Source organism: Ranitomeya imitator, chromosome 6 (genome assembly GCF_032444005.1).
Source record: "Ranitomeya imitator isolate aRanImi1 chromosome 6, aRanImi1.pri, whole genome shotgun sequence".
Classification (NCBI taxonomy): Eukaryota; Metazoa; Chordata; class Amphibia; order Anura; family Dendrobatidae; genus Ranitomeya; species Ranitomeya imitator.
This window is the reverse complement of record NC_091287.1, coordinates 77,903,596-77,927,154: the sequence shown is the minus strand read 5'-3', so window position 1 is coordinate 77,927,154 and position 23,559 is coordinate 77,903,596. Positions and strand designations below refer to the sequence as shown.

Genomic DNA, 23,559 nt, shown 5'->3' with positions numbered 1-23,559 from the left:
CTGACTGCACCCTGAGAATAAGTAATCAATTTCAGATTGATAAACACCTGGCAACACACCGATCTGCTGTGGTGCTGGAACAACATGGCTTTATTTACTGTGTAGTGGCTTCTGCCAATAGTTACAGTTTAGTTCCTAATGAAGCGAATAGGAGCTGAGCTGTGTCCTGGGAACAGACAGTACTCAGTGGTTCGCAGTTCCAGCTCCGCTGATCTGTATTGAATATCATAAGTCTGGACAATTCTTCAAACCTTTAATCTTACTCTGTCTTTACGCCTTTAGCACAGATTCCAGGTTCCTGGAAGCTCTACTTCCAAGTTTGTTTTGATACAGCAGAGAGCTTCCTCCCACTTTGTTGGTTTGTGATCAAGGGTGCTGGCTGTCTGCCTTAGTTCAATAGCTAAGCCAGACTCTTTCCCATCAGAGCCCATGCAGAAAGTGATAGATGAACAGAGACAAACAAACAGCCCCCTTCATCGTACGGTGACACAAAAGTGAGCAAAGAGAACGCTCACTGTGTTACGAAAAACACCAAAGTGGAGCTTCCCAAAACTCGGAATCAGCACAGAAATTATAATGAAGAAATTGTATTAATAACTACATTAGTATCTTGTATTACATTTTATTTTCAAACAAACAAAAAATATCTTTTTAATGATCCTTAACAACCACTGTAAAGACAATGGAGGAAATGCACTATGCCAAATGTGGCTGAATGCTGCCACAATTTTTGCAACGAAAACCAAACCCCTGCCTTGCACTACATTTATTTTGCATGTTACACACTTTCTGAAATGAAACCAACATGGGAACATGGCTTCATAAGAAGGAGTAGTGGTTTCTATGCACGAAAAAAAAAGAGTTAAAAATGTATGAAAGTAAAGTAGGTCAACTAATTCGTGGTGAAACCATAAAAATAGTATGAATCACGGCCTTAAATTTGACGCAGTTTAAGACTGTCTAAAAAGATAGACATTTCAAAAGTTATTAAAATTTACACCCCTGCCCCTCTATTATAACTACTACCAGTAGTAATATCATATCCCTTTACACATCCAATCTCTTTTTCTAGTATTAAGCAGAGGCTCATTGTAAAGTGTATTCAGCGTTCTCACTAATCTGCAGGTTCCATATCCTTCATTGTTTCATAAAGGTAATACTTTTACCATGCTGTGAAATTACTAATAAGTGACATGTCATTTTCTATAAATGACATTTAGTATGAAGCTCTTCATACGACTCTGGATGGGGTAATTACTAATAGAGAAATATGTGGCAGGTATAAATTAATGTATAGAGAGCAGCAGACAACCATAATTAACGAAACCATAGGCAAGATTCATGAGTCATAGTTCCAGCTCATAAGCAGCACTAATGTAGATCATAGAGAACATGATAATATATACTGTACATAGCCCGGGTACACGGCTAGCCACAGCGACAGAAAAAGCTAAACAAAGCTTTGATCAATTAGGAAGGACAATTTAAAATGACAATCATCCCTTCCAGTCCAATCATCTTATATAAGGTACTTTATGTAACTTTAGCACTGGGACCAATGTTATGCTATGGGCCGTACAGATCTGCCATTTTGGCATGAGAAAAAAAATTAACAAATTGCTGCATGCTGCGAATGGCTCCGGAATTTGGATCGCTCGCACTCATACAATTCTGTGGGTGCGTGTGAAACATCCGACTACATGCGGATGTCATCCAAATGTAGTCCAAGATCCGCGGAATCAGACAATGGAGAAGATGGAGAAATTAAATTCTCCGTCTTCTCCACACCTATGGTACGATTCTCAGAAGCGAGAGAATCCGGTCACACTAAGCTGACACTTGGATCAAACCCTGATAGAGTTTGAGCCTAGTATCATTAGCATGATACAGATCATTCTTTTGCATGAGAGAGAGAATGATCGCTTATGTGACCCCAGCCTCATCAGTAGAAATAGGGGGCTTACTAATGATTAAGTCTACATGGTGATTTGGCCTTGACAACTGTCGAACAGCCAAAGTTTGTAAGATTTCATTGACTAAAATACGAATGTTGCAAAAAATTAAAACGCAGTTGGGTTTTTTACAACTTGTTCTTCGAGGGCACAATGCGACCACATTCTCCAGCCAACTCTCCCCACATTTATTTATTAGTAAATATTTTCTTCCCTCATGTAAAAAAAAAACAATTCTGGAGCATCTTTTCTTCAAACTCTGCTCTGATTTCTCATTTATTAATCCCAGAAGGTTATAAACAAATTGACAACCGGGTGTCTTTCTCTTTGTCAATAGCTTTTTCCCTAAATATTGTGATATTGACAGGACAGGGTAATAGTAAGTAAAGACATTCACCTTTGACGTAAAGAATGCTAACATTTAGTAGATTATTTGTTCATACATTTCCTGGAGAAGTAACACAGCACTAAAAAGTGCAAGTAAATTTACAAGTGTTCTTTTGGTTTCTTCTAACGTTTTCATGACAGGCAATAATTATATGTATAATGCATTAGATTGTCAAGTAATATTTCTTTTTGCAGCAGCTTTCTAATCTGTGCGTATATCACTGCCCATTGCAGGATTGTTTATCATTTTGTCACTATATGCTGCAGTGTGCAGAATGAAAAATGCAGCCGCGGCTCACGAGAGGCCCAAACCTGTGACCTCTGGAGTGTTACAATACAATGACTTTTATGGGAAATAATCCTTGACAGCTTCTCTACAAAAAAAAAAGGTTTGTGGGGGTGGGGAAGGAAGGTGCAGCGTTAGAGAGCGTAGAAGCACAAAGATGCTTTCTATGAACTGTAACAAGAAACAAAAAAAATAGGGTAATGAAGCGCTCACATAAGAAATGCATAGATTTACATCACTACTTTTCCTGCTATAAATGTATCTTAGAACTAATTTTCATTGCACAAAAATTGGGGCAAAAAAAAAAAAACCGGTAATTGCAAAATTGTGTTCGAATTAAAAGACTTAAAGAAAAAAAAACAAATCCAGTGTACAATTCTCCAAAACAAAAACTTTAGTTATAACTTGACTTTTGGATAATACCACATAAAGAGTAAGACAATAGGTCTAAAAGTAGAAAAGGCATCTCATATTTACTTCCTTTGCATCACATGCACCTGGATAGATCAATAACAAGCTTGTTTTTCATTCTGAAGACAAACTGCAGGACTTCTAGAACAAGCCGACTTCCTTCCATGTTTCCCCTTTGATCCCCATAAGGGCTACAAGGATTGTTATTGGCGGTGATACTTATTTTCTAGCAATCTGGGCACAGATGCTACGTTGTGTCTGTAAGCTGTATTGCCAGGCTGATGAATAGTGTAACCCTAAGGACTTGGCTGACAGTATCCCTTCTAGATGGGTCTCTCACTTCATGACTCAAAAAAGGCAGACAAGGTGTTCTCAAATGTACAGTTTCCTTCTCAAGGATAGCCCTAGAGACACATACAGTATACAGTTAGGGCCAGAAATATTTGGACAGTGACACAATTTTCGCGAGTTGGGCTCTGCATGCCACCACATTGGATTTGAAATGAAACCTCTACAACAGAATTCAAGTGCAGATTGTAACGTTTAATTTGAAGGGTTGAACAAAAATATCTGATAGAAAATGTAGGAATTGTACACATTTCTTTACAAACACTCCACATTTTAGGAGGTCAAAAGTAATTGGACAAATAAACATAACCCAAACAAAATCTTTTTATTTTCAATATTTTGTTGCAAATCCTTTGGAGGCAATCACTGCCTTAAGTCTGGAACCCATGGACATCACCAAACGCTGGGTTTCCTCCTTCTTAATGCTTTGCCAGGCCTTTACAGCCGCAGCCTTCAGGTCTTGCTTGTTTGTGGGTCTTTCCGTCTTAAGTCTGGATTTGAGCAAGTGAAATGCATGCTCAATTGGGTTTAGATCTGGAGATTGACTTGGCCATTGCAGAATGTTCCACTTTTTGGCACTCATGAACTCCTGGGTAGCTTTGGCTGTATGCTTGGGGTCATTGTCCATCTGTACTATGAAGCGCCGTCCAATCAACTTTGCAGCATTTGGCTTAATCTGGGCTGAAAGTATATCCCAGTACACTTCAGAATTCATCCGGCTACTCTTGTCTGCTCTTATGTCATCAATAAACACAAGGGACCCAGTGCCATTGAAAGCCATGCATGCCCATGCCATCACGTTGCCTCCACCATGTTTTACAGAGGATGTGGTGTGCCTTGGATCATGTGCCGTTCCCTTTCTTCTCCAAACTTTTTTCTTCCCATCATTCTGGTACAGGTTGATCTTTGTCTCATCTGTCCATAGAATACTTTTCCAGAACTGAGCTGGCTTCTTGAGGTGTTTTTCTGCAAATTTAACTCTGGCCTGTCTATTTTTGGTATTGATGAATGGTTTGCATCTAGATGTGAACCCTTTGTATTTACTGTCATGGAGTCTTCTCTTTACTGTTGACTTAGAGACAGATACACCTACTTCACTGAGAGTGTTCTGGACTTCAGTTGATGTTGTGAACGGGTTCTTCTTCACCAAATTAAGTATGCGGTGATCATCCACCACTGTTGTCATCCGTGGACGCCCAGGCCTTTTTGAGTTCCCAAGCTCACCAGTCAATTCCTTTTTTTCTCAGAATGTACCCAACTGTTGATTTTGCTACTCCAAGCATGTCTGCTATCTCTCTGATGGATATTTTCTTTTTTTTCAGCCTCAGGATGTTCTGCTTCACCTCAATTGAGAGTTCCTTTGACCGCATGTTGTCTGCTCACAGCAACAGCTTCCAAATGCAAAACCACACACCTGGAATCCACCCCTGACCTTTTAACTACTTCATTGATTACAGGTTAACGAGGGAGACGCCTTCAGAGTTAATTGCAGCCCTTAGAGTCCATTGTCCAATTACTTTTGGTCCCTTGAAAAAGAGGACGCTATGCATTACAGAGCTATGATTCCTAAACCCTTTCTCCGATTTGGATGGGAAACTATCATATTGCAGCTGGGAGTGTGCACTTTCAGCCCATATTATATATATAATTGTATTTCTGAACATGTTTTTGTAAACAGCTAAAATAACAAAACTTGTGTCACTGTCCAAATATTTCTGGCCCTAACTGTAACTGTTCTCTTTCCAATAGTAATCATTTCAGCAGTTACATAGGGGCAGTGCTGGAGATAAAGGAGACCTCAAGGACATGCTCTATTTTTAGAGGTTGTATCATAAATGCAAGTAATCAACAATCCAAAAAGATAGGTAATAACTTGCCGATCACCGAGTTATGAAGGCAGCCCCACAAACAATGAATGAAGCTGTCAGATGCATGTGGGACCATTGCTCCAGTCAAATATGGCAATGCAGAGCCCCATTCTCAGGATCGGTGGGGAGTCCCAGCTGTAGAATCCCCAGCATTTAGCTAATTATCCCCTGAATGGATGATAACTCGCATTTATGGTTCAACCCCTGAATGTACCCTTATGATACAAAACAGTTAAGACAACATATCCTAAAGCTACCTATGTGGCAATATTTTAGTAAGGTAAAAATAATCTCTATATGTTTTCATTTATTCATTTTTTAAGAATGTAGGACATAGCAAAAAAATTCAGAAAGAAGAGGATAACGATTTTTGAACTTAAAAGTTCGAGGCTCGTACCAGACAGTTCGTGTCTGCTGTTAAGCGCCGAACTTCTCCCGAAAGTCCGTTTTAAATGTCCGAAGTTTCGGAGAGAGAGAAAGTGAGAGAAAAAGAGAGAGAAAGAGAGAGAGAGAGAGAAAGAGAGGAAGAAAGAGAAAAAGAGAGACAAAGACAGAGAGAAAGAGAGAGAAAGAAGAAAACTAATCTGATGTTCCAGAAAAGAAAGCAGAAACCTACTGGCCATCCTACCTTTACGATAGAAAACCGGCCACTTACAGAAACCAACAGGTACACCTACCTGGGCTTAGAACACAGCCAGTCGGGGAGCTTCAAGCAAGCCATAGAGTTACTAAAAGACAAGGCATCCAAAGCCTTCTATGCCATCAGAAGACGTCTGTACCATCTCAAGGCACAAGTTACCATCTGGCTAAAAATCTTTAACTCCATCATTGCCCCAATCCTTCTGTACGGCAGTGAGGTCTGGGGCCCAGTCTCCTACCAAACTGATCAAAGTGAGACGCTGGGCCGACTGAAATATTCCACCTAGAGTTCTACAAGCTTCTTCTCTAAGTCCATCGGATCACATCAAACAGCGCCTGCCGAGCAGAGCTGGGTAGATTCCCACTACACATCGCAATAAAGAAGAAGGCACTGTCATTCAAGGCTCATCTACAAAGTAACAGTCCCAGCTCCTACCATCACAAAGCCTTCCAACACCAGGAAGCCCCAGGAATCCTCCCAACAAAAAGTACCCAAAGCCAGTCTGACCAAGCCATCAACCTACATGGCCTGACAAAAGGTGAAATCCAGAAGATGGTACACAAAGGGAGTACAAACGGGCCCCATATCTAGAGAAACTAGAAAACCCCAAAGAGCGACAGATCCTGAGCCGATAGAGACTGAGCGCCCACAGCCTACTCATCGAATCTGGGCGGCTCCAACAGAACTACAAGCCCCGAGAGAGCAGACTCTGCCAGCAGTGCCCCAGGAAGCCGTGAAGGATGAGGCCCACTTCCTGCTGAGGTGCACCAAATACTCCGCAGTGAGGGACACTCACCTCAAGAGACTTGTCTGATCTCCTACCAGACTTCACCTCCATGGAGGAGGAAGAGAAACTACAGATAATACTGGGGGAAGAGGAAAGTGCAGCGGCCATAGCAGCGGAATATGTCAGAGCCTGCCACAGACTTTGAGGAGCTTGATATATCATAGACTCCTGTACCCCACCCTGGACATGTCCCTATCTCCCAACTAAAGAGCCTGATATGTCGTGGACTCCTATACCCCACCCTAGAAACGTCCCTTATCCTCTAAAAGGAGCGTGATATATCCTGAACCACTATATGCCTCCCTACCCCACTCCCCTATCCCCCTATTTTACCATATGCTTTGGCAATGCTAATATGTACTTAGTCCTGCCAATAAAGCTCATTTGAATTTGAGAAAGAAAGAGAGAAATAGAGAGAGAAAGAGAATTTTCCAGCTACAAAGTTTGGGCGCATATTGTTTTCAATTGGGTTTGAGTGCAGGTTCAAGTTCGGTTACGGTTAGGAGTCTGGTACCAGAACCGAAACTTCCACAGATCCGCTAATCCCTATTTAACAACTCTTCACAGATACCTGTAAGCTTGATTTAATCCTGACTTATTGTTGGGAGATCTACTATATAATTGTCTAAGGGTCACTTCCGTCTTTCTGTCTGTCACGGATATTCATTGGTCGCGGCGTCTGTCATGGAATCCAAGTCGCTGATTGCAGCTGCCTGTCATGGCTGCCGCGACCAATCAGTGACGGCCACAGTCCGATTAGTCCCTCCCTACTCCCCTGCAGTCAGTGCCCGGCACCCGCTCCATACTCCCCGCAGTCACCGCTCACACAGGGTTAATAACAGCGGTAACAGACCACGTTATGCCGCGGGAAACTCACTTCGTTACCGCTGCTATTAACCCTGTGTGACCAAATTTTTACTATTGATGCTGCCTATGCAGCGTCAATAGTAAAAAGATCTAATGTTAAAAATAATAATTAAAAAAAAAAAACATTATATACTCACCTTCCGCCACCTTTCCCTCTCCTCGCGACGCTCCGGTAACTGCTCCATGCAAGCGGCAGGTTCTGGTGGCAAGGATGGTATGCGACAAGGACCTGCCATGACGTCACGGTCATGTGACCGCGACGTCATCACGGGTCCTGCGCTACCAACCCTGGGACCGGAAGCTGCCGAGTGCACCGCACACAGGCGACAAGACTACAAGAGCTCCCTCGGAAGGCGAGTATATGTTTATTTTTTAACCTGTGACATACGTGGCTGGGCAATATACTAAGCAGCTGGGCAATATACTACGTGACTGGCAAATATACGTGGCTGGGCGATATACTACAAGGCTCTGTGCTGTATACTACGTCACTGGGCAATATACTACGTAACAGGACAATATACTACGTGTCTGGCCAATATACTACGTCACTGGGCAATATACTACATGGCTGGGCAATATACTACGTGGCTGGGTAATATACTACGTGGCTGGGTAATATACTATGTGACTGGGCAATATACTACGTGGGCTGTGCAATATTCTACGTGGACATGCATATTCTAGAATACCCGATGCGTTAGAATCGGGCCACCATCTAGTTTATTATAACCATCTTTCATTTATACAACTTGAAACTAGGCCAGGCAGCCAGAAGATGTGATACGTTTCTCATGGTGGTGCAGTGTGTATTAAGGCACAAAAATATCTAATCATAATAAATCTGGTAAGACAAGTAATGCAGTTTTTTGGGGTATATTAAACTAGAATTTAGCGTAGTGAATACCCCCCACTGTGTGCTGATGCTTTCCTCCTAATGTGCATTGCACAGCTACAACGCTGCTGAGCTCCTTATGTCTCTGCTTACTCTAATGATCTAAAAATGAGCGCTTCACTCAGTGCTGAGGGAAAGCAAAGCACGGCTTTCACTGATGGTAATCGGTGCTAATGTGATTCCTAAAAGAACATACAAATGATCTGTCATATTATCGGCTTAATATAATGACAGACAATTTCACTACAGAAATCAAACCTAAAATAAAGCTATGTTTTATGATCATTAGCTGCGTCACTTGTACCATCTTACTCACGGCAACCGTGAGTTTTCTGTCCCTTTCTCAAACAGCATGTACAAAATAATAAATTCCAAAATGAAGCATGAACTAGCGTGCAGTATGCTGTATGTAGTGACACTTCAAAAACGTTCACGCATGGCAGATTTTCAAGTAGAATTTAGAGCTCAATATCCAATAAGTTATTTGTTATGGCTTTGAAGGAAAGAATTGTTATGAAATCTGCATGTAATACGGGAATGTGCATTTAATACAGGATCTTGTGCATTGTTCATATTGTGTTTTTGCGCTATGTTTAGCTTGAACACCAGGAAAGCTTCTGCTAACGTGTCCATAAGGCTCTACTACAGAACCAAGGCAAGAAATGTCTGAGATAAATATGGAATACCATAGTAGACTATGCTAATTTATCGTTCAGGATCCAGCTAATAATGTAGCAGGTTTTTTAAGTCTATGGCGGATGGATGCCAGTTAGGAATCTATTGGAACTTCCATTGGGAAGTTTTCCCAGTATATATGTTAAGTAGTGTGAAAATAGCGTTAGTATTTGCATTGCAAGCAGTAAAAGTCTGAGACAGATGAGACATTCCATTTCCAATGGAGCGGTCATAATAGAAGCCAATACTTTATGCAGGTGGTCATAAGTGGTCTAATAAGCATTTCTAGTGCCTAGAAACTTGCAGAAAGAAAATCTTAGCCTCTGGCTACTACAAAAATAATAAGGTTTCCTGAAGTGCCTTAAAGGGCTTATCTGACACCATCCAGAGCCACTCAGTTCCGCATACGAAGTGAGTGATGCCAATTATGTTAGGACCTCTCACACCAGGCGAGATGTGTGCATGATCGAGAGGACATGTGTCCTATTGTGCTGAACTGGAAAGCTGCACGATACTTGACAATCACGCTGCGTCTCAGGGGTTGTGTGGTGGTGTAACATCATGGGCACTGCTTAAATTCGATGCAAAAGAGAGTGGCTCTCAATGGCGCCAAATAATCCCTTTAACTAGCAATTGAAGGCTAGAGTTCTTTGACTCCTATGAATTGGGAGTTGAAAATATTCTTTTTTTCTATCCCTCGTGACTAGTGATGAGCAAACATGCTTGGATAGCGTGTCCAAACAGGATTGGGTATTATCCGAGTATCTTGGGCATGCTCTAATAATATGTTTGTATGTTTTGTGGCGGTTAAGACAGCTGCAACACATGCAACCGCAGGGACTCGAACATAAGATCCAAGCATGCCGAAGATACTCGGATAACACATGATCGGAGCATGTTTGCTCATAACTACTTGTGACCTATTGGGGGTAAAGGGGATCATTGTAATTATTCTCATAGATAGCTAGTAAATGGGTTTAATACTAATAAATACTAGTCTAGTGTAGTGTAGTATACTTTGAAAAGATCAAAATCCTTTATGATCTTGTTAATTTAGGGTAGTGAAAGGATTAATTGAAAGCTGGTGTCCAGTGGGTTCAAGCTTCTCAATTATGCCTGGAGGGTGTTCACCTTCCACTTTCTTCACCGCATTCTTGCATTGCGGAAGTGTTGTGGAGGGAGAAGGATCTGATGCTGCCGACCGACTTCACTACACTACACGACGCCCCCCCACATGTCCCCCTGATTTAGAGGTCTCAGATGCAAAATAAAAATCACTAAGTATTAGGCTGCCTTCACACTAGTAGTATTTGGTCAGTATTTTGGTCAGTATGTGTAAGCCAAAACCAGGAGTGGGTGATAAATGCAGAAGTGGTGCATATGTTTCTATTACGGTATATTTTTCCTCTATTTGTCCCACTCCTGGTTTTGGCTTACAAATACTGATGTAAAATGCTGACCAAATACTGCTAGTGTGACGGCAGCCTTTGAGTGCAAGAATAATCTGAAATACCTTGAAAAAAAGTCATGCAAACTCCTGGAAAACTTTGTAAAATATCATCAGACACAAGCCCATGATCAGTCACAACAGGATATAAACGGAAATACTCTGTGCATTAAGATTTAGAGATCAGCAACATAAATTTCATATTCACCTGAAAAGCAGTTATAGTTTGATAACTTTCCAGTGTGGTTTGCAAAAAAAATGTAAAATTACTTCACATACCATATGTTTTCATATATGAGTATTACATGTTGTAACAACTCTGCTATGAAAATATCACCCAACTAAATCCTCTGCTGTCATCTGAAGAGCTCAGCATTCATTTACTACTATATTTTTAAGAAAATGCTTTACCAATTATCTGCTCTTGCACAATCTAAAATGTTGGAAAATCTGGTTTAACCAGTGTAAATATAAGCTTTTATAGTATTTAACAAGTAACTATATCTGCCTTCTGGCTCCAGTCATATCTATCTTATCTGCAAGTGAGTAATGTCATTTGAATTAGATAGGTAACCTGAATATTGTGGACAATTCACAGTTTACTGCCAAGTTCACAGTTATCAATACAGAACAAGCGGAGTCCAGTGAGCTTATGAGTCCTCGATATTCATGAGCTGCTGCTCGCCCTGCCTTCCCAATGCTGATTGACAGCTTTATTCCTATCCTGTACCTATGGGTCTGTGCACATATTAAGTATCTGGTGCAGAAATTTGTGTCCTATTTCTGCATCTCTTGGCAGGAAAAATGCTGTGTAAAATAGATGCCTTTTTTAATATGCGTTTTTTGGTGCAGATTTTTCTCCACTCATTAGTATAAGTGAAATCTCCATCAAAAACACTGGAAGAAATGACATGCGGCAGATTTAAATTTGCAAGTCAAAAATAAGCAATGTGTGCAAGAGACTTCAGGATTCTCAATCACTTTCCTGGCAGCAGGAAACCCTTCAGATTTTGTGATAAATCTGAGCAGGAAACAAAAAAACTAAAAAAAATATGCAAAATATGCAAAGGCCCTAAGGAAGACCATGTGGGGATGGAGAGCTGGAGCAAATGAACATGGGGAACTCCTGAGCATACCAGGGCTGTGGAGTTAGAGTCGGAGCCCATTTTGGTGGAGTCGGAGCCCATTTTGGTGGAGTCGGAGCCCATTTTGGTGGAGTCGGAGCCCATTTTGGTGGAGTCGGAGTCTGTGTCATCAAAGCTGAGGAGTCAGAAGTTTGGCTTACCGACTCCACAGGCCTGGCAGGGCTGTGGAGTCGGAGTCGTAGCCCATTTTGGTGGAGTCAGAGTCGGTGTCATGAAAACTGAGGAGTCGAAGTTGGAATCGGAGGTTTGGCTTACTGACCTCACTGCCCTGGAGCATACACACATCATTGAGAAGACTGTGCTCAGCTCATTCTGCAACTAGTAAAGTCCAATTTTATGAAATTGACATCATATAGATAAATAAAGCACTGAAATAAGATGAGGCCGTGTTATCCTGGTGGCAGATTCCCTTTAAAAGGTTGGGAGCTTCTTTGAGAAACATAACACAGCCATAATTCATTTTTGTAGATGTTCCAAATGACTTGGCTACAAAAATAATACTTTCAACGTATTCTTCACAAGTCTGTCTTTATAGCCGGAGACAGATGTCGACACTTCGCCTCTTTAAATAGAGTATCTTCAGTGAACATATGAACATGCATCGTTTGCATTATTTGTTCCCTGAGGTAGAAATATAATCTGTGACAATGATGAAAACGCTGATTTCTTGCACATCTATTATAGTTTTATTGTTTAAAGATCCATTTCCAGTATTTAAAGCCATGCAATACACTTCTAAAATTGCCATAATGAGAGACAATGACGCATTTATCAAACAAGATGCATAAGAAAAGTGACAACTTGTGCTGATTTTTAAAACAAAAATACAATAAAGGCACGTTCAGACAATATGTATGGAAGAATAAATGAAGACTGGCATTTTAAACCCCTGTCTTAATCTAAGGCTCACTGGAGTAAGATGCGCACAGCTAGTATTGAATTTGGTGCATGTTTTAGCTGCCGTACACCAGAAAGAAATGTCCTTGACTTGAGTACATAGCTAATACAATTTACACTGCTCGTGTATAAAATGTTCCTGTGCTGAGATAATCTAATAATGTCCCCCTGCTGTGTTCTGTGTAATGACCGTGTCTGACCATGCAGGAACATGGTCTGATCACACCGCAGCTCCTGGGCAGGGGAGGACACAAAATAGTATACAGACATTATAGTATGGGATCACAGCTGATTCTTAAAATATTTCCCTGTCTGTTGAAAAACGGGTAGGGATATATTTTTCCTCAAAAAAAGCGGCATTTGCCATCTCCTGCAGTAACAAGAATCCATCTAATGTATAGAAGGACCAATATTTTAATATGTGACCATAAAAGGGAACGTAACAGTACATTTATAGCAAGAATCAAGCATTGGAAGCATTACTGAAGCCATGTATGTATGTTTTCCTAAAAAAAACAAAAAAACACTGCAGCATTTCAGATAAGACCTCTTTCACACTTACGTCTTTTTCCTCCCGTCAAAATCCGTCGATTTTAGAAAAAACAGGATCCTACAAATTTTTCTGCAGGATCCTGTTTTTTTCCCATAGACTTGTATTAGCGACGGATTGTGACGGATGGCCATCAGTTTCATCCGTCGTGCACTGGATCCGTCGAAAAATAGCGTTCCGTCGTGTGGAGAAAACATTCATATGAACGTTTTTTTCTGCACGTCGGAAAATCGCTCAGCGTTGCTGACCGTCACACACAGGAATCCAGCGACGTATCCCATTTTTCCATTCTGAGCATGCCCAGAAGGATTTTCATCTCTCTCTCCCTCAAATTCAGCCAGGAACTCATTCGACGCATCCGTTACAATACTGGATGCGTTACACACATTTTCCACTACTTTCACGACATCCATCAATACGTCACTTCACTGCATTATGACGCCCCCGAACGACGGAAATGTGAAAGAGGCCTAAGTCGTACTCTGAAAAGCCGGACAGGCATTACAAAATTCATATCACTAGTACAAGAAGTTGGTCTTCAAAGGATTCTCCCTCGCTGCATATGTGAAATCATAGCCAAAAGTGTTGACACCGGTGAAATTGTTATTTCTCCCATAAAAACTGCAGTTACACAAATTTTATTATACACGTTTATTTCCGTTACATATATTAGAACAACACAAAAAAGGCAAATTGGATATAATTTCACACAAAACCCCCAAAATGGGCAGAACAAAACTGTTGGCACCCTCAACTTAATATTTGGTTGCACAGCCTTTGGAGTAAATAACTGCAATCAATCGCTTCCTATAACCATCAACAAGCTTCTTACACCTCTCAGCTGGAATTTTGGACCTCTCTTCTTTTGCAAACTGCTCCAGGATTCTCATATTTGAAGGCGCCTTCTCTCAACAGCAATTTTAAGATCTCTCCACATGTGTTCAATGGGCTTTAGATCTGGACTCAATTGCTGGCCACTTCAGAACTCTCCACACCGGGGATAAATGAACATCAAAATCTCTGGAGATGGACTTCTAAACATTGAGATTGTCAATATTTTTCAACAATTTTAGTTAGTCCTCAGACAGCTCTCTTCTCCTCTTTCTGTTCTCCATGCTTAGTGTGGCCCTCACCGACACACAATGCGAAGATTAAGTCAAATTCTCCCCTTTTTATCTGGCTTCAGGTGTGATTTTCATATTGCCCATGCCTGTTACATGTCACAGGCGAGTTTGAAAGCGTAACATATGTTTGAAACAAAATTGTTTACCCACAATTTTGGAAAGGTGCCAATAATTTTGCCTTGCCCATTTCGGGGGTTTTATTTTAAATTATGTCCAATGCCTTTTTTCTCTGTTTTTTTTGTGTTGTTCCAATACACACAAAGGAAATAAATAAGTGTATTTATAATAATTTTCAGGGACAAATACTTCATTTTCTGAAAGAATTTAAAGGGCATCAACACTTTCAGCCATGACTGTATGTTTACAGTGCGAGACCTGTTAGTTATGGAGAGCAGGGCACAGAGAAGCTGCTCTAATCATGACTCATGGTCCCAGACCAGTTTTTCTATGTAAGCTTTCTCCCAAACACTGCAGCATTTCCAAGAAAAACACACAAGGCTACATTAACACTGCTAGTGTCTGACTCATGCTGCCTGTGGTTCTGGCAACATGAATCTTCTGTCATGTTCCCTTTAAATAAAGAGGGACAATGTATTTTTTAGCACATTTGGCTCTGTTCACATTAGTGTTTGTCTCTAGATTATTCTTTTCAATCCCTTACAAAAAAAAAATGCAATTTTTTAATAAAGTCCTCACTGATTGTTTCGATGGGCAGAAGTAGCATAGCATTCTGCTCTAGTCTATCCGCTTGTGTCCTATAAGCCCTCTATTTTCATGTACAGGGCCCTGGAATTACGGCATTTTAAAATAATTAATAACAAAAAGCCGTTGCTCCAATTCCCATTTACCCTATTAGGACACTTTTTGGCTTTTAGGTGTCTAATTTTGCAGAAACTGAATGCATAATCTAAATTTCAATACATTTTAATCAGGAATTTAAAAAAAAAGGAAAAATTACCCAAATACACAGGTACGAAATCATTTTAGCTTAGACACATGTCATTTGTGCCATTTTTCTGATAGTTATGCCATTTTGTAGTTTAATTTGATAAATGTGCTTCCTTATGTCTACAGTATTCTGTTTTTGTTTTTTTTATTATTATTATTTCTATGCCACCAAGATAATCCAGAATCCTGTACACAACATCTACTGACACGTTGCCCTTTTTATTTTTGAACCAAGTGACCTAGTGTGGAAACACATCAGAACTAATCACTGAACCGACCAGTTCACACTTATTATCAATCACAAACCCTTTTACTTTTTAAGTAAAGGAAAAAAAAAACAGTAAGTGGGTTATACTGACAAATGTATCCATTACATTGTTAATATACTACAAGAGGATGCTGATCTAGTTACCAGTGTAGCATCCCAGATAAACTAGCTGTGTCACACAAAGGTAATTTATCATAGGTCCTTTGAGATTACATTAGCTGGAGTCAGCTCAAATTACAGCTCAAAGGGAAAAAAATTCTACAATTCACAAGACACAATTTGTGTAACTCATTGTATACATCCAGTAAGCAAGAATGTCCATATACAGTAAAGCCTTACTAAAAGGGGGTTTGTGGATTCAGAAACCCCTGTTCTCCAGCTGCAGTTTGTTTTAAAATAAACTAACTGTGCTTTTTCTCACCCTCCCAGGTCCAACACTAAGGGTATGTGCACACGTCAGGATTTTTTCCTGGCAAAATCCTGAGAATTCTGCCAGAAATCCGCGTGCTTTTTTCGTGTGGATTTCTCGCGGAATTTGCGCGTTTTTTGCATTTTTTTTTTTCTCGGAATGTCCTTTTTGATAGGAAATCCGCAGGAAATCCGCAGAAAATCCGGAAAAAGATAGAGCATGTCCGGATTTTTTGCGGGATGGGGTTTTTTTTGCGGAAAAAACGCTAACATCTGCACAAAAAATGCGGAATGCATTCTAAATGATAGGATGCATAATGTTAGCTTTTTTTACCGGATTTATAGCGTTTTTTATGGCGAAATTCCGCCAAAAAAACGCAAAAAATCCTGACGTGTGCACATACCCTAAGCCTCTGCAATAGCTTCTGATGCCTGTTGTTGTCTGTCTGTCTTCACATCGACAGCACTGCAGCCAATCAGCAACCATAGAAGTCTACTGTACCTTCATATACGGTACCTTCAATTTCATGCTTCGTATGCTTTGTTGGATGGCATTTAATAAAAAAGTATTCTCAACCAAAAGTTTTGTAAGGCTACTTTCACACTAGCGTCGGAATCTCCCCGTCGCAATGCGTCGGGGAGAGATTCCGACGCTAGCGTTTGCTGCATTGCACAATGGGTGCAGCGGATGCATTTTTCCGGCGCATCCGCTGCCCCATTGTAAGGTGCGGGGAGGTGGGGGCGGAGTTCCGGCCGCTCATCCGCGGTCGGAAAAAGCGGTCCGTCGGGAGAAAAAAACGTTACATGTAGGGTTTTTCTCTCTCGACGGTCCGCCAAAGCACGACGCATCCGTCGCAAGACGGATGCGAAGTGTGCCAATCCGTCGCAAATGCGTCGTCAATAGAAGTCTATGGGGAAAAAACGCATCCTGCAAGCACTTTTGCAGGATGCGTTTTTTCTGCAAAACGACGCATTGTGACGGATTTAAAAAAACGCTAGTGTGAAAGTACCCTAAGTTAGACAGAAGCATCCTAAGGCAGCACAAGTGCGGCAGAGATAATTTATACATTAGCGCTAATACTGTTCCACTAGAGCAGGTAAGGCTTGGCATACACAATATGACACTGTGGCCCAATACCAGAACTAGAACGGAAGTAAGGCCACGATCTCACTATCAGTATTCGGTCGGTATTTTACATCAGTATTTGTAAGCCAAAACCCGGAGCAGAAGAATCAAAGGAAAAGTATAATAGAAACACATCACCATTTTTGCATTTATCACCCACTCCTGGTTTTGGCTTACAAATGCTGATGTAAAATACTGACCAAATACTGAATATGTGAACGTGGCTTTAGAGTGTATACGCCAGGCAATAACTCATCTAATAGAGAATCTAACATGTTGGTAAATCGTATTGTTCTATAATTATTACCTTGCATGCTACTGAGGTCAGAGAATAATTGTCCGACTGCAGATGTGGAATGGAGAGAAGCAACAGACATGATGGATTTCAATGCTGATCCTTTGTTCTGATGATCCGCTATCAGAGGGATGTGGCTGCAGATTATTCCATCCTCTCCATGTATCAGGTTCAGGGTTCACCATAAACCATGTATATTCCAAATTAGCAATCTGCATGTATTAGGAATGTGGAAGTAAACCCACACAACCACAGGGAGGAAGTACAAACTCCAAGCAGATATTGCCATAGGTCAGATTCAACCACTGAGCTAGAACATGCTCAATCCACAAGTTTAAGGCTATGTGCACACGTTGCGGATTCTCTGCGGATCCGCAGCATTTTTTGAGGTGCAGAAACGCTGCAGATCCGCAATTGATTTACAGTACAATGTAAATCAATGAGAAAAAAAAAATGCTGTGCACACTTTGCGGAAAATCCGCTGCGGAAACGCTGCGGTTTAAAAGAAGTAGCATGTCACTTCTTTTTTGTGAATCTGCAGCGTTTTTGTACCCAGTCCATTACAGAAAACCGCAGGGGTAAAAAACGCAGCAAATCCGCAAGAAAACCGCAGCAAAAATGCACAAAAAACGCTGTGGAAACGCACAAAAAACGCGACATATCCGCAGGTGCGTTTTCTGCCAGGAGATGCCGAATCCGCACCAGAAATTCCTAAGGCTAGTCCGCAACGTGTGCACATAGCCTAAAGTATGTCTGCAACTTCCTGTATTGGTATCCTGAAATACACAAGTCTCCCAAAAGAAGGAATCCAACTAATGTGTAGTATACTCTGCTGGTGAAAGCAGCCACTACCGTGATACCACGTCCAGTATTTTACATCATTCTTTGTAAGCCAAAACCAGGAGTCGATTAAAAAAATATAGAATGGATGACTAGTGATGAGCGAATATACTCGTTGCTCGGGGGTCCTCCGAGTATTTGTTAGTGTTCGGAGATTTAGTTTTCCTTGCCGCAGCTAGATGATTTGCGGCTACTAGCCAGCTTGATTACATGTGGGGATTCCCTAGCAACCAGGCAAACCCCACATGTACTCAGCCTGGCTAATAGCTGTAAATCAAGCAGCTGAATCAACAAAAACAAAATCTCTGAACACTAACAAATGCTCGGAGATCACCGGAGCGTGCTCAGGAAAACCCGAGCAACAAGGATATTCGCTAATCACTAGTGGTGACGTGTTTTTATACTTTTCCTCTGATTGTTCCACTCCTGGTTTTGGTTTACAAATACTGATGTAAAAAGCTGCACAGACAATACTTGACTGATCCCACCAGTAATCTACTGCCAACAGAGACAGTGACCTGAAAACTACCATGGAGGAAAGAAGTGCCCAACTAACTACATTTTAGCCGTCCAGCCTTTTTTGGACCCCACACAGATACCTGGAATATATCAGCTAACGAGGCAGGCGATGGCTCTTATGTTTGTGGCCACCTTTATTAATGACACTGTCGCATTCTAATAATGTAGATTGTTTCATTTGCAGCAAAATTAAATACGCTGCATTGGCTCACTGATATACACGAGCTGCCTGGCATGTGTGTGGACGATGATGGCCAGTGGTGCATACATATATGGTGGAACTGCACCAGCACATAAGCAAGACACCACACCTGTACTTCACCCACACACATGAATATAATAAATGAGAGATTTCTTAGATGAGCAGTACATGTGTTATAGATACAAGTACAATAGGGCAAACAATGCTGTACACACCTGATGCTCCATGAAAAATTCACAATCAATATATTCAAAGCGCATCATAATATAATATGTCTTGGCCACAAGTGATCGTTAAGAGCACTCATCAGTAGCAACTCTCCAATTAACCCATAGTTCTTGGATAGTAAGGTCATTATTAGCAGGGCTCATCATTAGGGTTACATTATACACAACTGTGACATCTAGAAGCAGCTTTTACACGGGGATATTGCATGCAGTGTAAATACACTGGAAACGTGTCAGAAATACAATAATTTGCTTTATGCGATTTGAGGCCAATGTGATAAAAGAAAAACAGAGATTTGTTGTTATTATATATTGCTTACAATGTAAATGACCTGGATGTGGAGCAAACAGAGTGCTGTAGTTAGAGAGCACAGGTACTGGGTGCCAGGGTGTAATGCCCCACTGTAAAGAAACCGGCATATGGCACGCAGTGTGGATGCACCGATATACTGATTGTAGTGCTCCGTACAAGATCTATAGGCACTGGCATGCTGCCCTAAACGTAAACTGGCTAATAAATGGTGGCATTGGTTATTTCTTGTAGTGTATATTTTAGAAGTGCACTGGGTACCCTGGCATATTGCTTCTACAGTAGTATACTTAGTATATTATAGTATATATTTATGCTAGTCAATACCAATTAATACATTGCTGCCCCGGTATATGGCTTGTTATACTATGAATGACTTGGACACCCTGGCACATGGTTTGTATTGTGAAGTAGATGAACTTGGAACTCCTATATATGGCTGATACTGTACAGTAAATGCACTAGTTACTCTGGCATATGGTTTTACTGTACAATAATTAACTGGGCACCCTGGCATAAAGTTTGTGGTATGGTAAACGCACTGGGCACTCGTATACATCGAAGGCACAATACAGTAAATGCACTGGGCACTTGTATATATGGATGGCACAGTACAGTAAATGCACCGGGCACTCGTATATATGGATGGCACAGTACAGTAAATGCACTGGGCACTCGTATATATAGATGGCACAATACAGTAAATGCACTGGGCACTCGTATATAGATGGCACAGTACAGTAAATGCACTGGGCACTTGTATATATGGATGACAGTACAGTAAATGCACTGGGCACGCGTATATATGGATGGCACAGTACAGTAAATGCACTGGGCACTCGTATATATAGATGGCACAATACAGTAAATGCACTGGGCACTCGTATATAGATGGCACAGTACAGTAAATGCACTGGGCACTCGTATATATGGATGACAGTACAGTAAATGCACTGGGCATGCGTATATATGGATGGCACAGTACAGTAAATGCACTGGGCACTTGTATATATGGATGGCAGAGTACAGTAAATGCACTGGGCGCTTGTATATATGGATGGCACAGTACAGTAAATGCACTAGTCACTTGTATATATGGATGGCACAATACAGTAAATGCACTGGGCACTCGTATATAGATGGCACAGTACAATAAATGACCTGGGCACTCGTATATAGATGGCACAGTACAGTAAATGCACTGGGCACTCATATATGGATGGCACTCATACACATGGGTGGCACAGTGCAGTAAATGACCTGGGCACGGTGGCATATGGTCTGGGGTACAGTAGATGTGACATATATACGGATAGCACAGTGCAGTAAATGACCTGGGCACAGTGCAGTAAATGACCTGGGCACAGTGCAGCAAATGACCTGGGCACGGTGGCATATGGTCTGGTGTACAGTAGACGTCACTTGTATATATGGATGGCACAATACAGTAAATACACTGGGCACTCGTATACATGGGTAACACAGTGCAGTAAATGACCTGGGCACAGAGGCATATGGTCTGGGGTACAGTAGATGTGATATATATACGGATGGCACAGTGCAGTAAATGACCTGGGCACATTGGCATGTGGTCTGGGGTACAGTAGATGTGACATATATACAAGTGGCACAGCACAGTAAATGACCTGGGCACAGTGCAGTAAATGGCCTGGGCACAGAGGTGTGTGGTCTGGGGTACAGTAGATGTGACATATATACGGATGGCATAGTGCAGTAAATGATTTGGGCTCAGAGGTGTGTGGTCTGGGGTACAGTAGATGTGACATATATACGGATGGCACAGTGCAGTAAATGACCTGGGCACAGTGCAGTAAATGACCTAGGCACGGTGGCATATGGTCTGGGGTACAGTAGATGTGACATATATACGGATGGCACAGTGAAGTAAATGACCTGGGCACAGTGCAGTAAATGACCTGGGCACAGTGCAGTAAATGACCTGGGCCCGCTGGCATATGGTCTGGGGTACAGTAGATGTGACATATATACGGATGGCACAGTGCAGTAAATGACCTGGGCACAGTGCAGTAAATGACCTGGGCACAGTGCAGTAAATGACCTGGGCATGCTGGCATATGGTCTGGGGTTACGTAGATGTGACATATATACGGATGGCACAGTGCAGTAAATGACCTGGGCACAGTGCAGTAAATGACCTGGGCATGCTGGCATATGGTCTGGGGTACAGTTGATGTGACATATATATGGATGGCACAGTGCAGTAAATGACCTGGGCATGTTGCCATGTGGTCTGGGGTACAGTAGATGTGACATATATACAGATGGCACAGTGCAGTAAATGACCTGGGCATGGTGGCATATGGTCTGGGGTACAGTAGATGTGACATATATACGGATGGCACAGTGCAGTAAATGACCTGGGCACAGAGGCGTGTGGTCTGGGGTACAGTAGATGTGACATATATGGATGGCACAGTGCAGTAAATGACCTGGGCACGGTGGCATATGGTCTGGGGTACAGTAGATGTGACATATATACGGATGGCACAGTACAAGCACTGGATAACTTGGCACGGGCTCGTACTTGCAGTGCAGGACTGGGCACACTGGCATTTGTTGCTGGGCAGTCCCTGGCATGCTATGGGCAGGAGCTGTGCCCCGTCCTGCTGCCCTCGGTGTATCGGTCTGGCAGCGCTCAGTCTCCCGGTGCAGTGACACTGCAGGAAGCCATGTGTCTCACTCACCGGGACATTGGTGGCAGTGGCCGCCGCGGTCTCCTCCGTGTCGGATAACGAGGGTGACGGTCCGTACACCGAGCTCCTTCTCCGCAGGGTCAGGCCGCTCCTCAGCAGGGACGGCAGCTCCCTCAGCTTGTGCTTCAGCTGCGCCTGCTGCTCCCGGACGCTCCTACTGCGGCTGAGCCCTGCGGTGCTGCTCTCTGAGGTGGGCTGCATCTTCCTGCTCACCTGCCCCACAGTCATACTGCTGCCGGGCACTGCGGGGGCAGCATGGTCTCCTCAGCAGCAGCCGCCGCCGTGCCGTGCTCTGTGCTGCGCGCTATATGCGGGCTGCTCCTCACCTCCCGCCTGTCATGTACTCAGCACACAGCCCTGAGTGAGGAGGAGGAAATCTCCGCATCACTGGCTGCTCCTGCCTGCACCAGTCACTTCCAAACAGCCCGGAGCGCTACCTTCATCTGCACACTCCTCCTATCATCACATACAATACGGTAACACCTACAGTACGGGGCCGCAAATACGGTAGACGGGCAGGACGTATATCTGTATCCATAGCACGTGTACATATGTGTATATCTGTATCCATACCGTGTGCACATATGTATATATCTGTATCCATACCGTGTGCACATATGTATATATCTGTATCCATACCGTGTGCACATATGTATATATCTGTATCCATAGCACGTGCACATATGTATATATCTGTATCCATACCGTGTGCACATATGTATATATCTGTATCCATAGCACGTGCACATATGTATATATCTGTATCCATACCGTGTGCATATATGTATATATCTGTATCCATAGCACGTGCATATATGTATATATCTGTATCCATAGCACGTGCATATATGTATATATCTGTATCCATAGCACGTGCATATATGTATATATCTGTATCCATAGCACGTGCACATATGTGTATATCTGTATCCATACCGTGTGCATATATGAATGTGGCACCCCTAGGGGTATTTGCCACAAAAATAGTTACTGACACTAAACACAAATATTAAGATAGCAAAACTGCACTACCACCTCCGGCCAGAAGGGGGAGCTCCAGAGACTCCCTTTAATCCATTCTGGTCTGAGAGAAGAACTGGCAGTTGGGCTAAGGAGCTGATAGTGAGAGGTCATACAGCTGAATTTCTAACAGCCCTATGACGGTTTCCAGGCCCAAATCACCGGCCTGAGGAGAAGAGGGACAGAGAAAAGGGACATTGTGAGAACCGGGTAGCATTAATCACTACCCAGAACAGGCGCAAAGACGGATACCGGATCCGTGGCGGTATTCATTATATAACAGCAACCGGAAAAACGTGAGGTGATATCAGCTTCACTAGGGCCGGACGCAGCAACAGACACAGAGTTCAGCGGTACTCCCGGAGGGGGTAAACCGATAAAA

The 23,559-nt window shown here is 42.2% G+C and overlaps 1 protein-coding gene across 1 annotated transcript in view; it reads right to left on the bottom strand.

Moving 5' to 3' along the window:
• Positions 1–22,632, bottom strand: part of RAPGEF5 (Rap guanine nucleotide exchange factor 5) — a 350,639-nt gene extending 328,007 nt beyond the window's left edge. Inside the window, exon 1 of the mRNA XM_069729804.1 lies at positions 22,149–22,632. Coding sequence (XP_069585905.1) covers positions 22,149–22,385 — 237 coding nt within the window. The 5' untranslated portion in view covers positions 22,386–22,632. The remainder of the gene's footprint in view (positions 1–22,148) is intronic.
• Positions 22,633–23,559: the final 927 nt, after the last annotated feature.